General features: G+C 43.5%; 1 protein-coding gene across 1 annotated transcript in view; it reads left to right on the forward strand.

Moving 5' to 3' along the window:
- Positions 1-6,729: 6,729 nt before the first annotated feature.
- Positions 6,730-18,430, forward strand: part of LOC147627646 (uncharacterized) — a 78,249-nt gene continuing 66,548 nt past the window's right edge. The window contains exons 1-7 of the mRNA XM_086814566.1: positions 6,730-7,079; positions 7,420-7,766; positions 8,013-8,275; positions 8,386-8,481; positions 8,917-9,585; positions 10,175-10,292; positions 10,410-10,565. Coding sequence (XP_086670692.1) covers positions 6,993-7,079; positions 7,420-7,766; positions 8,013-8,275; positions 8,386-8,481; positions 8,917-9,585; positions 10,175-10,292; positions 10,410-10,565 — 1,736 coding nt within the window. The 5' untranslated portion in view covers positions 6,730-6,992. The remainder of the gene's footprint in view (positions 7,080-7,419; positions 7,767-8,012; positions 8,276-8,385; positions 8,482-8,916; positions 9,586-10,174; positions 10,293-10,409; positions 10,566-18,430) is intronic.

Here is an 18,430-nt window from a genome sequence, read left to right on the forward strand (position 1 = left end):
GTATGATATAGTCAGGATTAATATGTTTAATCAGTTGTGTGTACTGACTAATATTATTTTGGATATACGTAATGTGATTGAGTGGCAAATTATGTGTTAATCGTGGGTGGAACATGTGCTGGACCACTATGAGATATTTTGGAAGACATGTGAACACCTAATATGGTTTCATATTTTGGCATTAGTATTTTTGTAAGATTAGGGCCTCAAACCTTTGTACATACGAATTAGTATTTTATACTTTTGGTAAGTCAAAGACTTTATATTTGTAGCTTGCTATATTTATGTAAGAGCTTTTACACTTAAAAACTCAAAAGTACTTTTGTTTTTATTTTGGAATTGTCTTTTTGAAAAATAGGCTTTTAATACGTATAAATATGGGTGTGGTACAAGGGGCCCCACTCATCCAGGGGGAGATTCAACCTAACCTTGTGTTGACACGATCTCTTTCTTATTCTCTGAGCTCTCTTGTTTATTTAAATTTTGACGTGATCTCTTTCTTATTCTCTAAGCTCTCTTGTTTATTTAAATTTTGTTTATTAAGGTTTATGCTTTTAATTTGTGCGTCTATATTATGCTCTAATTTAAATTGTACAAGTCTCTTATTTATTTAAATTTTATTTATTAAGGTTTATGCTTTTAATTTGTGCAAGTCTATATTATGCTCTAATGCTTAAGAATTAGAATTCCTTTTCTCCAAGTGTCTTAAAGGTCCTGAAAGTGGTATTTGAGCTTTGGGGATCACTCGAGGAGAAGGAATTTTGAGAAAAAATCAAAAGCAAATTTTTAGGCAATTATTTGGAGCAAAGAAGGTCAAGGATTTGATTTTTGGCAAATATTACTTCAATGAAAGGAGGAATACTTGCATGGGAAGGCTAAAGAATTGAAACACTATCAAAAATTGATCACTGAGTGAAAGGTTGATTTTCATGCTTTTGGGGACCATTGGGCAATAGCATAAGCACTTTATCCATTGGGCAAAACTATTTGTCAACCAAAACCATAAACCACTTTTCACAAAACCACCTTTTGATTCCCTCGTCCTCTCCAAGATCCAAGCTTATGGATGGAATGAGCAAGGATTGAGGATTCTTCTCCTAGTCTCAGATTTGCAAGAGCTTCAATTTTGAGGTTTTTGGTAAATCGACAGTGCAGGGAGGATTCTTTCTTATCCGCCGCAAAAAATGCACTTTTTGTTGGAAATAGGGTTGCAAGAATGCGCGCGCGCGCGCACACACACACACACACAACTCTCTATCTTGAGATTAGAATAAGATTTTTTTACACACAGACTACAAGCTGAACACTTTTTGGATCACCTCATTTATATGGTTTTGGTATGATATAACACATTTCACTCACAACTTTTACCATGGAGATACCATTGGTCATTATAGATAGATATATTTGACAAGCTTTCACATTAGGGCATGACCGCTTGGGTTATACTTTAACTATTGGTTGGAGCTTAACCTTCTAACTTGGATAGTGTAACTTAGCAATAAATTTTTTAAATGACTTAATAGTGGACTCTCATTCACCTCGTTTGGGCCTGACCCTTTAAAAGCAGGGTTAACGTACTGAACCTTGGGTATGGCTTGTGTCATAGGGAATAGTTGGTTCTTTTTACTAGATTTAAGATGGAATGGTGTGGCTTGGACTATATTTAACCTCATTCTTCACACACACACACATTTCACGACTCTTACTTTACATTACCATGAGTAATACTAGGGCATAAGGGCTATCTGGTAGAAACCATATAATCGGGCTCAGACCCTAGGCTTGGAATATCTATTGCATCATTACATAGCCATACCCGATTTTTGTAACTGACCTGCGAGGAAGGAGTGGCGACCTGCGCTGTTGTGGAACTTGCAAGAAGACCATCATGGTGGAATGCAGAGATGCTTTGGGGAGACTATAAAGAAGGTGAGATAAACTCACTTAGCGTGTATGCTTTTTGCTTGCACCACTATTCCTTCACTAGTCTTGCACAGAATGTCTCTTGCTTTGGCCACAACTAGAGGACCTTCAACTCAAGTAATCACATGCAAGTTCCATAAAGATAAAATTTTCTAACCCTAAACTGGTTAATTCTTGAGACATGGCTCATAATTAAGCTCACTAGGGAGTATATGTTATTTTTTTTAACGTCTTGGCTCCTATGAATTTATATTGTTTGCTACTACTATATGCTATATAAAGCTAGAAACCTATGCCATACATAAACAAAGGCTCTAGTGAAAGGGGGATTTGGTTGTTCCAACTTTGACAAAATGATCACTGCTTTGACTTAGTTCCGCATGAGACTCTCTGGATGGTCTATGGGGTTTTAGCTTCCAGAGTAGGTGTCTGCTTGTATCGAGAATTTGGTGCTAACTAGATACCCATTATGAGACCAGGTTTATGGAATGAGGGTAGCTCAAGGCTACAATGACTTTAATTAAGTGTGGTACACTCTAGTAGATAACCTGGTGTGGATGGTTATTAACGATCTTACTAATAGTTATTAGCTATTCAGAAAACTAGCTTACTAAATATATGGTTTTAATGAGGCTAGATGGCCAGAACTTGTGTTGTTTGCTTAATTGGAGGATAAGCATCTGGATAAATCCTATGATGAAAGATTTGTCTATTGAGTGATTTGTTCAAAGTTCTCATTCTGATGACTTCATGCAGATCTAGCTTGTGGTTGGTAGGCTTAAAGGGGCCATGTGGCTAGTATGGGTACTCTTTGGTTTGGTAGGCTTAAAGGGGCCATGTGGCTAGTATGGTCACTCTTTGGTAGGCTTAAAGGGGCCATGTAGCCAGTATGGGTACTCTTTGGTTCGGTAGGCTTAAAGGGGCCTTGTAGCCAGTCTTAATTGTGATGGTGCTTAGATATATACATCAAAGATTCAGTTTTGCTAGTTGGTTTGCTGGTTAGGATCAAAACTGCAAATTGGTTTGTTGAATGTGCTAATGAAGTTTTCTTCCAAAGGGCTTCTTAAGTCGATAGGCGACTCGGGGTGAAGGGTAGGTAGCAACATAGGGGCGAGGAGCGTATGTTCTAATACCAAATGTTGGAAATAGGGTTATAGGAATGCACGCGTGCGCGCGCGCGTGCGCACACACACACACAGTGGAGAAGCTCAAGGGAGAACACAATGAGATGATAGATTAATAATGAATGTGTGCTGTACAAAGAAGATAAGTATACCCCAAGATGGGTGTATACTAGCACAGGGGAAAAAACCTCCTAAAGAGGGAAAAAGTGCCCCAGTCCTAGTATGTTCACTCCTAAATATGGCTACACTTTCTTCTCCCTCTGCATGCTGTGATGATGGTGCCTTCTTTTTTTTTTCTCTCTCTCTCTCCTTTTGTTTTTTGCGCCATCACCGGCCAACTACTTTTTTTTTTGTTTCCTCTCTCTTCGTGATTTTCACTAATGACTTCTCCTTTCTTCTCTCTCTTTGCTGTGTGCGTGTCGCCCATAGTTTTCCATTGCTAGGCTTAAAAAGCTTAGAGCTTTTATATCATAAGCTTTAAAAAGCTTTGATATTTAAAAGTTTCCTTTTTCTCTTTGTTGCTTGTGCTCTGCTGCCCCCCCTGGGCCATGTTGTTTTACCTAGCTAAACTTACAACATAGCTTAGCTATTATATAAGCTTTGTTAGCTAAAGTTTATTTATATAAAAAAACCTTTACTACTTAAAATCTTAAAACGGCTTTGAAAGTTTAATACCTTATAAGCTTAAAATATTTTCTAAGTTTTCCTAATTAAAGCTATAAAATCTTTACGCTTTCTCAAGCTTAATTTTCCACGCTTTCTAGATTTATTATCTAAAGCTAAAAATTAAAACTTCAAAGCTTTAAAATTTTACAAGCTTCAAAAGCTATAGAGCTTAAAAATTCAAAAGCTTTATATTCCTACATGCTTGGCAAGCTCTAAAGTATTCTATACTTAAAGCTTAGAGGGCTTCTAAAAGCTAAAAGTTATAAAACTTTACAAGCTTAAAAGTTTTATACTTTAACAAGCTGCAAAAGCTTAAAAAGCATGGCACATGAATCTTTTGAGACTTAAAAAAAAACCAAAGCCATGAGCTGAAAATTTTCAAAGGCTCACGTACCAAAGAAGGATCTATCAATGGACTTCTCAAGGCTTACAAGCAAAAGGAGAATTTCAAAAGATTTATTAAGGCTTGCTTTTTAGAGATTTTATCATGGGCTTCAAAGGCAATTCCTCATTAATGGTTTTCACCTTTCGGAAATTTTCATATTAAGAAAGGAGACTTAACTCAGTAGAGACCATGAGACCATCACTATATGCACATGCAACACTTATGTTAAATATCTTGTGACTTTCAAGAATCATTCTATTGAAGATGCCAAATGGATGCCATAAAAGTTTTTTTCGTTCTTACCAAAATCTCATCCACTCATACCATCCATGCAATTGAGGTCAATTGTTGCAGTCCCTGAGCAAGAGGGAATGTTAGTCATAACCTCTATGGGGATGCCCATTATTTTATCGATAGTATTTTGGGGACATTTTATTTTGAATACACCTTTTATTTATATCATTTTCCAAGATTAATGTGTTTTATCAGTTGTGTGCGTTGGTATGATATAGTCAGAATTAATGTGTTTAATTAGTTGTGTGCATTGACTAATATTATTTTGGATATAAGCGATGATTGAGTGGCAGATTATGTGTAATCGTGGGTTGAACGTGTGTTGGACCACTATGAGATCTTTTGGAAGACAAGTGAACACCTATTATGGTTTCATATTTTGGCATTAGTATTTTTGTAAGGCTCTTGTGTCACGACGACGACGATGATGTCTTTCTTATTCTCTAAGCTCTCTTATTTATTTAAATTTTGTTTATTAAGGTTTATGCTTTTATTTTGTGAAAGTTTATATTATGCTCTAATTTATGTGCTTAAAAATTAGAATTAGTGTCTTAAAGGTCTTAACAATCAAGGTATTTAAAGCCATGGCACATAGGCTCAAATACCTTGATCAAGGTTTTAGAAGCCATGACAACTCTATGTGTGTGTGTGCGCGCACGCGTGCAATACAATGTTTGTACAAGATATGATTTACACCATGACATAGAAGTTTAGTTTAGTACCGTATGAGTATACGACTCAAACCTGCCTATTAACAACCAAGTTCTCAACCATCAAGTAAGGTAAAACTCAATACAGACTCGTTCTAGTCAAAACCATTCAAATAGAATAATGAAACTGCCAATCGTATTGTTAGACAATCCTGCACATAATAAATTATACTGAAAGTAATTTCTTATCCAACCATATGCAATAAAGTCCAAACTATAGCTATTTATGAAACCTTAGAAAATCATTACAATCCATCTTCAAGTACATTAGAATACCTTAATGGAGGTATTCCAGTAATGCTTCAAATACCTTGATTGAGGTATTCCAACAATGGATCGAGGTATTAGTAGATACTGCCATGTATGGGTTTAGGGGTTTAATGTGTGTGTTCACGTGTACACCGATATCTCTATTACCAGCAAGATTGCTACATGTGTGGTCCTAAATACCTCAATTGAGGTATTATGCATAACACCATGCATGCTTGAGGTGGAGCCACCTATGCATGTTGAATACCTTAATTGAGGTATTTTTACACCACTTATGCAAGGGCCATGGGCATGAATGTGGTCCATGTATTTTGCGCCCCTATGTAGGGACCATGGGCATGCATGTGGATGAATACATGTGCATTCCGAATATCTTGATCGAGGTGTTTTATGCCGCTTATGCAGGGACCATGGGCATGCATGTGGTTGAATACCTTGATTGAGGTATTTTACGACACTTATGTAGGGACCATGGGCATGCATGAGGATGAATACCTCAATTTAGGTATTGTGTTAAAAACACATTGTTATATCAAAACTAAGGAAACTTGTGAGAGAGAGAGAGAGAGAGAGAGAGAGAGAGAGAGAGGGGAGGGTACTTGTATATTTTTAGTGGAATTCTTGGGGTTTGTTAGCCTAAAGCCTTCCTTGTCAAAGGCATGCTGATAACATCATGTGGATTATATAAAACGATCAAAGTGAAGCCATGCTTATAATTAAACATTTATTACTCGACATTTTTTAAGAAGGTATAGAACCTGTCGGTGGCGGCGAGTTAGGGAGCTCAAGGGTTATTAACAATTCACCTTGTTTTAGTTAGTTAGAGGCATCCCAATGGAACAAAGAGCATATTACGTAGAATAATGTGATTCACGTTGTTTTAGTTAGTTAGAGGCATCCCAGTGGACAGTGGTGGTAGATGGATGTAGTGGACATCACAACAAGGACTACAAAGTGTTCGAAGTGTGAAACCTTTGTGAGCATGAGACAATCCCTCTTGTGGCCATGTGTGAGTTCACATTGATTGGGCGGCCAAAAATCACCGATGTGAAATGGACACAAGTTCGGGGCACACGCCAATTTAAGGGTCGGTTTAAAACTGGCGCGAAGGCATATAAACATAGGGAATGTTTCCTTAGCAAGCTACAAGCTGCCACACCTGTGGCCAATCAAACGTCAAAACAGCACCATCATCAAGGTAGCCCGTCTTGTCTTGCAAATTCTGAACTATGAATCTTTTTTCCGTCTGTCAGTTGCATATCTGATCGAATTATCTGCCTAAGAAGCTTTAAGGAAAAAGAGGAAAAGATTAAGGAAGTGGTTATAGTCAGGGTTTGATATGATTGATTGCATAACTGCATATACATACATACGTGTGTGTGTGTGTGCGCGCGTGTGTGTTTTTCTGATCATTCTTTATCATAATGCTACAACAAAAGGGCCCTCACAGTAAAACATAATGTTTCTGCACATGCTAGAAGAAAGCTCTAAAGTCTGAGAGAGCCTTCTACCCTTAAAAACATACGCCCATCATAAGCTGTGAGGCATTGGCACGACAGGGTTATCTTATGCAGCATTAGCACTGAGAGTGTATGTCCCAGGGTGCCATGATGTAAAATGAAAAAAGATCGTCTATTATTTCATAACGTCGTCTTCAAGAGACACAGGTCTTTCAGCACGATAGGCTTGTATTTATATCCAAAGGTGCGGTTTTATGAAAAGAAAGCTTCCGGCCAAGAGATCTTCAGTAGTGCTTCGGCTGTGATTTGATGTCTTCATTTGTCAGTCACCTTTTGTATCGGGGGATTCAGTTGTAACACTTTCTTCTTGTACATAATACAGATCAGTAGTTTAGGACTGTTGTGTGTGCTGTATGTGTTTGATTTCGTTGCTCTTATTTCTATCTCTGAAAACCCTAGCACATAGGCACAAGTGTTATACAAAATGTATGTGCATGTGTGCATGCTTGAGCAAACAAAAATGATTGATTCACAGAAGTCAAGGTTTCAATCCGTATGATTATTCTCATACATTTGATTTACAGGTACACATGGTGACCACAACAGCTTGTCCTGGTGAGAGGCTCATGATTTTTTTTGTTGCTGGTGCTGTGGCAACATTGTTCTTTACAGCTGTTGCAAATGAGCCTGTGTTACTGACTTCAATGGATGGACAAGGATACAAGGCACTTAATCTTGAAGAAAGGAACGGTTTAAAAGTGCCTTCTGAACCGTTGGTCTTGGTAACAGAACCTTTAAACGAAGAGCCTATGCAACTCTTGCGGCCTGGGAAAGGGCATGACCGTTTAGAATTAAGTGAGACTGTGCTAGAAAAGCTGGCCGCTTTGGAAGAGCCTGTTTCTATTGTGGGAATTGTAGGCCCTTATCATGGGTAAGATAACTTTTTTTTTTTCCTTATGCCCTTAGGAAAATGGTTTGCTGTTTTCAATATTGTGCATCTTAGTTATTGTTGTTGGGCTTCACAGCTAGGATCTTTTGATGCTAGCTATTTATTTTGCCTTCATTTTTTTCCGCTTTAAAGCTGTTTTCTTTGAGGACGTGTTTGAGATAGAATTAGTTAAGGTAAACTAATCTGGGCTCTCTTTTATTTACTGAGAACACTTTTTTCCTGGTGCAGTGGAAAATCATTCCTACTCAATGTGTTTCTTAATTCAACCCACGGCTTTCCTGTAGGGGTTAAGCCTGAGCCAGAAACAAGGGGGATTTGGATTCGGATTGTTTCCAAGCAGAGGCTTAGGGGGGTAGATGGATCACAGGTGATTCTCCTTGATACAGAGGGATTCTATGGAGAACGGGCTACACGGTTATATGACGCACGAGTCTTTGCAATTGCTACTCTCTTAAGCTCTCATCTTGTATATAATACACTACGGACTCTTGGTAACATATCCATCTCTGTCTATTATTTCTGTTACTTTAAATTGGCCCTTCAGTTTTCACATCCTAGCATTGTGAACAGTGTGTAATCCTGGTTGCCTATGCATCTGTAGGGGACACACAATCTGTAAGTGCTCTTGCAGACCTCGCCAAACAAGCGCAGGTGTTTAACTTGCAAAATTGGCTTCATTCGGGTGACATGGCATTAGGTGAGTTTGTACTGTTGTGATATACTGTGTAAATATTAGTTTAGTTTTCTGAATTGTGTTTGCCACGTGTTGATGATGAGGAGACCTAGTTTTGAAAAATTGAATGATTATACAAGCAATAGCTTACATGGTGCCTTGGCTTATCGTGCTAGCATCCTGAAACTTTTCATCTGCAAAAGTCACATGCATGCACAAAAACAGACCTAATAATGTAGCTTGTAGACACTGACACAAAGAGGTTATGGTGTAACTAGGTAGCCAAGGGACTTGGGTTAGGCATGCAGCATCTCTTTAGCTTGTCTAACCACTTACGCTTGTCATTGTTAAACCCTTGGGCTTTGTTTTTGGAAATTTGTTGGAGTCAAATGCAAATCACTGGAGCATATATTATCTGCCTGAATTGGGGGCATTAACAAGTGTGCTTTTTTGATACAGATCAGCCCTTCTTATCAGCAAGTGTGGACCCGTCGCTGCTTTTGAAAACACTTGATTTCCCTCCACTCACCTGGGTGGTCCAGGGTTTTGATATTGACTTGCAGTTTTCTCACACCCCTATGGACTATCTCCAGAGATATTTGTCTGCTTTTGCTCACACAGGAGATCGAACTCTTGATACTCTCTTTACAAGGGGCATTTCTTGCTATGCTCTTCGCACCCCCACAGATCTAAACCTATTGCGTGAGCAGTATGGCAGTAAGATACTTGCTGCTGATGAAGAACTATACACAAGATTACATCCCGGATACGTATCAGACCTTGATAAGCTCCAAGATGGTGTTTTTGGAAATCTTACATCGAAGGGAAAACTCACTGGCAGAGCCATTGCTGCCTTATTGCCCCTTCTGGTTCATTATGTGAATGAGGATTTCCCGCTTCATGCTGAGAGGAAGCTGAGAGATGTTCTAGTGGACATCATTGTGGATGGTGCATTTGCAGGGGGTGTAGAGTACTTCCAAAAGTGTATGCATGATGTGTCTCTGATTGATGGAGTGGTTTCCTCATGGAGAGGCAAAAGGCCAGTGCTGGATACAAATGACTTCATGTCTGCTCTTGCGACTTCAGCATTAACTGCTGAAGAGCTTGAGGCAGTGATGAATTCTGCTGGTAAGAGTTACCCCCCCCCCCCCCACCCCCCCTCTCCCTCTCCCTCTCCCTCTCCCTCCCCCCCGCGCCCCTCCCAGCAAACAACAACAACGACAACAAGAATTTCACAGACATCTTAGGAAACAAGTTGATAATTATATACGGTTATTAGATGTTATTATATGCATGAAGCTCTACCAATTATAGCATATTTGATATTATATTCATGTGTGCGCGTGTTTCTTGTGTATATATAAAGTATGCATGCACATGTTTGTGTGTGTAAACATGTACGTGCATGCATGTATGTGTGTGCGTGTGTATGTGAGATCTGGAAAACATGCTTTTTATAGAAATTGATAGTTGACATGCTACATTTTGAAGCACTTCTGGTATCAAAAGGGGTTAGACATCTCAATAATTGCATTGTGGCCTTTGTTTACAAAGGATGTCACTGGCACTAAGATTCTTTTGGATTTGGTCCAAATTCAGCAACAAGATACAGTACAAAAATGCAGAGAAAATGGTTCAACCATTGTTTTTGTTTGCCTCTATTCTTCGATTGTACATGATTGTATTTATTCATTGAACTTCACATACTTTTCCACAGAGCTTCGAGCGATTACATATTGCAAACAGCGTTGTGTAGGTGTGCCACAACACTTGGTGGCCATGAGTTGCGATGCACAGCTTGGTGTAAAAATCAACAATATGAAGCCTTCTTTCAGGTAAATCAACAACTTGATTATTTAAGGGGAAAGTTTCTAAATGTCAAGGGTTGCCATTTCTCTTTGCTCCGTGCTTTTCTCTCTGAGCGAGCAGTGTTCTTTTTTTTTCTTGGGCAGGGAAGAGAATGAGCGCAAAGTGAAAGAGGTTCTTGTTCGCTTGGGAGAAGGGCTTTATGCCACTGCTGGAAAGAAGGTTCTGGATTTGAAGTTGCCAATGGCTGATACTGATCTGCAACAGATGTGCAGCAAAGTTATTCACGATGCACTTCATGGGTACATCTTCAAATAGCAGATCATGAAACTTCCATTCTGTTATCAAATATGCTTCAACAGGCACGGCCTTTGTGCATACAAAAGCAAACACCCATTATGTCTGTCTGTCTGTCTCCCATCCTCCTTTCTTGAATTTTCAATCTTAAGCATGGAATTCAAAGCTTCCATTACCTTGAATGCTTGCTGGTGGCAAAAGAATGTAGTGCAACTTGAATGATTCACCCAAAGAGCTGACCTGCTTGTGAAGACAAGATGGTAGTCTCACCTAGATGAGTTGAGACGTAGCTGCTGAGCTTCAAAGCCAGGTACTGTTGTGTGAGAGAGACAGGAGGCTTGGTTGCTGATGTGAAGAAAACAATACTACTGATACTGTGCCATGAATGCTTGCATCTTGCTTGTAGCCACCAAGGGTGCCCACACTGGACGGACCACCATAACAGCGTCACACCGTCACACCTCCACAGTGGTAGAGGTACCATCAGGGCATTCGGTAGACCATCCGTGGACCATCCAGAAGCGGAGGCGCACCACAAATATACAAGAGAGGTGCTGGATACAAGAGAGGTGCACGCACCGGCATTTATGGCACCGCACTGACACTCCAACGGGCATCTCTCATAGATAGGAGATTCTATCAAAGGCTGCCACTTCGAGGGCATCTACCAAAGATAGGAGATGCCACCTACTTCACGTCTTGCAGGAATGCTTATATGGTCCCTTGACTCATCTTGAAGGACATCCTTCATCCTTCGTTCTTTGTTCTTCATCCTTTGCCTTCATGCTACATCCTTCATACTACATTGTAGCCTCAGCTTGGGTGCTGTAGTCACTTGTCATCAACTTGAGCTGTGTGTCGTCCCATTCATTGTGACCTCTGTTGAGTGTGCACGGTACAGTGAAGGACATGTACTGTCTATTGGTGCGTGTGCTGTGTGCTGCGTTGTGAGCATTGAGGACTCCGGACATACTGTCCAGAGAAGAGCCACCACTTAATGTGCTGGGTAACCAACCTTGCTATAGGTACACTAAAATTTGGCATGCCCGGTGGGACTCTCGAACTTGGAGTCCTGCGAGCTCAACCTTACTCTGCGTCCTCTTTGTATGCCTAGTACACGTTCCCGTGGTAGTCTGTTCAGCCCATCCAAAAGTGCCCTCTCATTACGGTGCTACCGTCGGAAGAGGTTCAATTACGTACTACCTAGGGATTCCCCTCCACCTTTCCCCATGGCAGCAAACCTTGGTAATCCCACTCTCGGTAACAATGCTGGAGGCCAAGCCAACCCTCCTGGTCCAACCAATCTTCCTGGCATGGAACCCCTTTCCTCGGTGCTGGGCCGAGTCAATGTCAAGCTTCTAACCTTAAAAGGTTCTTCCACTGAAGATGTGGATGACCACATCTGGCGGTTGATCTCCATATGCAAGAGCCGGGGCCTTGTGTGGGAGGATGCCTTCTTGGTACTCTTTCTGTCCACTCTCCAATGCTCTGCAAAATAAGTGGTTCAGTCAATTTCCAACCGACCACTTTGCAGACTGGATCACCCTAAAGAACACCTTCCTCCGCACCTTCCGTCTTGGTAACTATGAGGACCGCATTCTCTAGGAGCTAGGGAGGCTACAACTGCTACCAGGGGAGAGGGTGTCAAAACTTATGACACGGGCCATAGTGCTGGTGGCCCGCTTACCGACTTACCTGGCAACTTCATGGTGCGTCAGTAGGTGACACAGGCCTTGCCCAAGTCCACCCAACAGAAGATTCGGGAGAGTCGGTCCCCACCAACTACATTGTTGGAATTCCAAGAGCTTGAAAATGCATGACTCATGTGTGAGTGTAGTTAGGAAACACGTTTCCTATAGGGAAGGAAACTTGGAAACGTTTCCTTGTAGGAAACACGTTTTTTTCAAGCAAATATTTTGACATTTTTTTTGACCCAAACCTAACGTCAAAATTTGTGCGACTCTTTTGATAAAGTTTTTTATGTAGTGTCATGTATGGTTTTTTTGTTTTTTTTTGTGGCATGGAATGATGGATGATTGGATCATGGACAGTGGACCATGGTCTATGAATCATGATCATTTGACATTGATGATGGATAATTATATGGTTTTTGTTATTTGTGATTCAAAGACTGTAGGCTTCAAATTGATGTTTCCATGTATTCTATGCATTTAGTGTTATTTTTACATATTTTATATAGTATATATTTGAAATTTTGTACATGCAAAAATCTATAGGTAGGAAACTTGTAGGAAACTTTGGGCTGATTTTAGGAAGCCTGTTTGAAACGCATTTGAAACTTTTAGGAAACCCGTTTCAAACAACCCCCTAACTACTATGAGCGTGATGTGGTCTCTGTGTAGCCAACGGTGACACCACTTGATGACCTGATGGCTCAGTTGAAGCGGGAGCTGGAGGCACTCAAAGTGAGCTAGAAATCTCCCAATGAGGAAAGTACCTTGCTCCAATGCAAAAGGGAAATCGAGGAATTGAAGACACAACAAGAAGCCAAGAAAGGGCTGTGGTGTGCTATATGCCAGTCACTTGGACACACCGTCCAAGAATGCTCACAGAGGAGGTACTGCTCCTTTGTGAAAAAGGACATGAAGACAAAGACTGCTACTATTTGAAGGGGTGGGGTTCCGTTAACTTCATCAGTAACAAGCCCCTCACCCTGGTGTGGGTGTGACGGACACACCAAGGGTGGGAGAGGAAGGGGAGCAAGTGGATTGTGGATGTGAGACTAAGTGGGTGGTTGGGGCTAGTGGGAATGTGAAGTCAGATGAAGTGGATGCCCTTTGCTTGGGACAATTCATCCTTGGAATGCTTGTTGTAGGGCGGAGCACCTTCATGAAGGGAGTATCGGCTTTGGTAATGACCGTATTCCCCACATCTGTAGCAGAGGATAGGGTGATTGAGAGGTTGGGGAGGGCGAGTAGGACGGTTCATGGGGCTGTTGCCATAGTGGCAGATGCAGGGGGATTAGGAATGAGTGGTGGAAGGTAGGTCACCTGAGGAGTAGGTTGGCAAAGGGGAGGTGTAGGTGTGGAAAGTTGGTGGAGCGGCAAGGGCAGCTGTAGCATAATGGACTACCATTCATGAGGATCCACCATCAGCCATAGTGGTCACCCAAACAAAGGAAGGTCATGCCTAAAGAGCGAAGGGGAGATGAGCCCAATGATACCACTCCCCCACGTCCCCACACAATCATAGACCAATCCTTGCAAGCCTTCACAACCACCCCTCTGTGTCGGACAAACCACCTACCCCTCCCTCCCACATTCCAAACCACAACTTACACCTTTCTCTGTGGAGGATCTACTCAAGATGAACCTCTATACTCTTCTCCAGATTAGCCCCAGTATTCGACAATGTCTCGGTGCACTACTGGAGCAACTCAATGGTACGCCATCCAACCCTAGTGGTGGGCAGTATGGTGGGCCGTATGGTGGGTTTCAACTCCCTACAGAGTCAGGCATTGCCGGTTGCATGGCTATCAGCTGTACGAGTCCCTCCCTTACTGACTACTGGAGCCCTGGCCTCTCTGTGGAGATTCATGGTACCCCACTTTCCGGGGCAATTGTCGACGGTGGCTCTAGGGTAAACCTCATGCCAAGATTCACACTCCATGGAGTAGGTCTCAAGGTAACATGACCAGCCAACTTCTTGTTTGGATGGCCGACCAATGGGAGGTGACCCCCATCGGCCTGGTAGAAGGTGTCACTATACAGGGGATCCCATTCCTATTGGGCTTTGTGGTGGTCGGGCTTCCTGAAGTCAGAGGGGCCTACTCATTACTCATTGGTCGACCATGGCTTAGAAGTATAGGTGTCCTACACGACTGGGGTTCTGACTGATTGCAGATTCCTCAAGAGCATGGTCCACGAGAGCTAAAATTGGAGGAAGGTCTGGACCAAGGGATCCATGGTGCCAGAGTAGCTCCCACTCCGTCTTCCAACTCTCAGAAGACCACCTCTTGGCCTATTTAGGAAGAAGGCCTTGTTCCCCATGGTGATGAAGTACTTGATTTGACATCCTACATGGTGGACATCACGGAGGTACCAAACGACTCCACCAACCCTTCCTCCAAGCACTATGAGGCTGTAGGGCTCGGAGAATCCGTCACGGGTTGCCATAGAGGACACAAGATGGTCAAATCCCTCTCACACAAGGCCGACAAGCACCCACCCACAAACTCGACCACTTTCCCATTGCCCCAGCACAGAGAACCACCACAGGTGTCTGTGGAAGCACCAACTTTTTCTGTGGGGGAGTGTCCTCAGTCTTGCACAGAAGACCACTACGGCATCTTCCCAATTTACCCCCAGTTGGGTCACAATCCCACCATCCTCTCCAAAAAGGTGAGACAGGGGAAGCCCTTACCCTTCCCTCTTGCCAAGACCCCATCCAGGAATTCAATGTCGGCACTACATAGGAGCCTCGTCCATCTTGTTAGCCTCTTGGCTGTGGGATCACCCCACCCTACTTGAGCAAGCCGCCGCCGCCTTCCAATCTTATAAGAATGTCTTCACCTGGACATACAAAGACTTGGAAGGAGTTCCAGCCAACATTGGTGAAATAGGTTCCTCCTTGAAGAGCCCCCTTCTCCTTACCAAGGTGTCAAAAATGTATCATTATACCCAAAATATCTCATTTTTTAGTAATATTCATAGTTTTTTACCAATAAATCTTGTACCCAGTCAACTCTTCATCTTATGTGGGCATTTACTAATGGCTTTCCCCCATGGTCATCTCTCCCAAGAAGAAGACCAACAAGATTGGTGTCTGTGTGGACTTCCGGTCCCTCAACAAAGCAACCATCAAGGATGGTTTTCCACTCCCATTCATGGATCGGGTTTTAGAGGATGTTGCTGGGCATGCCCTCTACAGCTTCATGGACGGGTTTAGTGGGTACAATCAGGTCGCCATCCACCTGGATGATTGCCCCAAGACAGCTTTCATCACCCAATGCTTACACCTACAACAAGATGCCCTTTGGGTTGTGCAATGCTCTGGCCACCTTCCAACGGATCATCACCAATATCTTCAAGAAGTACCTCCTCAGCTTTCTCTGTACTTTCATCGATGATTTTTCTAACTTTAGAGGCACTCAGCTTGTTTCCTAGGGATAGAGGCCTGCTTAGAACATCTTTCTTAGTTAGCACTCTTTTTTGTAAGTGTCACTCCTCCCGGCTACGCCTCAATCATTTAAGTGTCATTTCTTGCTGATCCAGGGCACACTCCTAGGTCACATATCTCTTTTGAAGTTTGGCTCCCGACCTTCATAAAATCGTTGCCATCCTTGTCCTTCGTGCTCCCTTCAGCCCTAAAGGAATCCAAGTCTTTGTTGGACACATTGGCTATCATCGTCGTTTCATCAATATGTATGCCGATGTGGCCTTCTACTAACTCACCTAGTCAAGCCATCCACAATCTTCCAGTGGTTTGACCCAGCCTCTACCGCCTTCTTTTACCTTAAGAAGTGCCTCATTGAAGCTCCTATTCTCATCCCACCCGATTGGATGATCATCTTCCATGTCTATACAGATGCAAGCCTCACTGCTATGAGTGCAGTCCTCACTCAACCGAGTGCAGAATACAAGATGGACAGACCAATCTACTATGCCAGCCGCCTTTCACACCGGCTGAACAAAACTACAACACCACTGAGCGGGAAGGCCTGGCCATAGTCTATGCTTGCGAAAAGTTCCGACACTATCTCTTGGGCCCCCACTTCATGGTAATCTCGGACCACCATGCTCTCAAATATCTTCTCAACGAGCCCCATGTGGCAGGTCGTGTCTGGCGGTGGTTGCTGCACTTCCAAGAATTCGATTTCGAGATCCTCCTTCGACCGGGCAAACATCACATTGTGTCGGACACTTGGGAGCCTGCAACAGGTATTGAGGATGACCACCTTGATAGTGTTCTTTTTAAAGTTGATGCCACCCCGGACTGGTATGGGGATGTTCTTGCCTTGCTTTCCACAGGACAATTTCCAGTTGGGGCTAGCCCCAAGGACAAAGCACCGGCTTTCGATGATGAGCCGACCCTTCCAAATCATGGCTGGCCAACTCTACAAAGCTGGTCATGATGGTGTTTTACGAAGGTGCGTCAGCCCTCATGAAGTGCCTCACTTGGTCGAAGATGCCCACTGCAGCCCTAGTGGTGGTCACTATCCGGGCCATATCTTGGGTGCCCTCTTGTTCCAGCACAGGCTATGGTGCCCAACAATGTTCAAAGATTCCATTCAGTTTGCCAAATCTTTTGATACTTGCCAACAGTGCGGGCCCAAACCCACCCGTCAATCTCACTGGCCTCTCCAGATCTCCCTCGCTTGGTCCACCCCCATCGAGCCGGTGGGACACGTGAGCCGGTGCTTATACATTCTTGTTGCCACAGATTACCCCTTTTTGACGACTCGTCCCCCTCTCTCCCTCTCTCAATGACTCGGCCGGCCCCCTCTTTAATCGACTCGTCTGCCCCCACCCCCTATCTCACTGACCCGCCCACTTCCTCTCATTGATTCGCCCAACCCTTTTTCATCGACTCGCCCGCCTCCACCCCCTCTCATTGACTCGCCCAACCCCTCTTTCATTGACTCGGCTGCCCCACTCTCGTGACTCGGCCGCCCCGCTCTTCCCTCTCTCACCGACTTGTCCACCCCCTCTCTATCGGAACTCACTTGCCCCCCACCCCTTATCTCACCATCTCGCCCATCGCCCCCTCTCATTGACTCGGTTGCCTCCACCTCCCTCTCACGACTCACCCGCCCCCCACCCCCTATCTCACCCCCTATCTCAGCGACTTGCCCACCCCCTCTCTAATTGACTTGCTCACCCCCTCTCGTATGACTCGACCCACCTCACCCCCTCTCTTAGTGACTCAACCCAGTCCCCCTTTAACGGCTCGCCTCCCCCCTGCCGACTCCCCCTCCCCCCCCCCCCCCCCCCAGCTTGCCGCCTAATGACCGCACCCAGCCCAAAAAAAAGAAAGGAGAGAAAGAAAAAAAAACGAAAGGAGTAAGAAGAAGAATTATCTCCGTACCTTCATATTTTGGCTCTCTCTTTTAATTTTTCTACCTCACTGCTCACTTCCTCGCGTCATTCCTTCATGGGGGATGGGTTATCTACCACTCTTGTGCCGTACAAGCACTTTACCGGTGGGGTGCTCTTCCTCTTCACAGGTGGCGACACCCTCTCAAGAGCCTTCTCCTTCCAATGTACCTGTGATAGCTCCATCGTCAGTTGCTGGTTCTATTGCACCACCATCACCTCCTGCCTCGGCCGCTCCAACAACTATGGCTCCACAGGTAACCCTTCCATCCGCTTCTTTAGATTCTTCATATTCCTCCTGTTCCACATCATCTTTTGACAGCGATCCTCAATATGTTTCATCTGAGAATGAAGCTGTCACTCCCAATCCCGTCCCACCTCCTCGCTACCCCTTCGCCACCATTTCATCCGCACTCCATCTTCTTCCTTTGTTTCAATCCATCATTTTCATTTGCTTGCCTCCACCTCCCGTTAGACTTTCTTCACCATTAATTTCATCGACGCATTCCACTGTTTGTGCACATGCCATCCATTTCCCTTTCATCATCTTCTATATGAATCGCTCCGCCTCCATTGCCATCGATTTCAGACCGCTTGAAATCGCGGCCCTGTGTACACTTCCTCACCTATCTTCTATAGCAGCCTCGTATCCCAGTTACCTCTCCACCACCTTGCCAACCTCGCCAATCCACTCCATCGGCATCCTGCATTGGACCTTGGGTGCAACGGGATCTTTTGCCTCCTCACGTTGATGCATTGCTTCCCCGTTTCCTCAACCATCCCACATGCCCCCACTATCAACGGCGCCGTGTCAT

This window comes from Cibotium barometz, chromosome 20 (assembly GCF_041138505.1).
Source record: "Cibotium barometz isolate CiBa-2024 chromosome 20, ASM4113850v1, whole genome shotgun sequence".
Classification (NCBI taxonomy): Eukaryota; Viridiplantae; Streptophyta; class Polypodiopsida; order Cyatheales; family Cibotiaceae; genus Cibotium; species Cibotium barometz.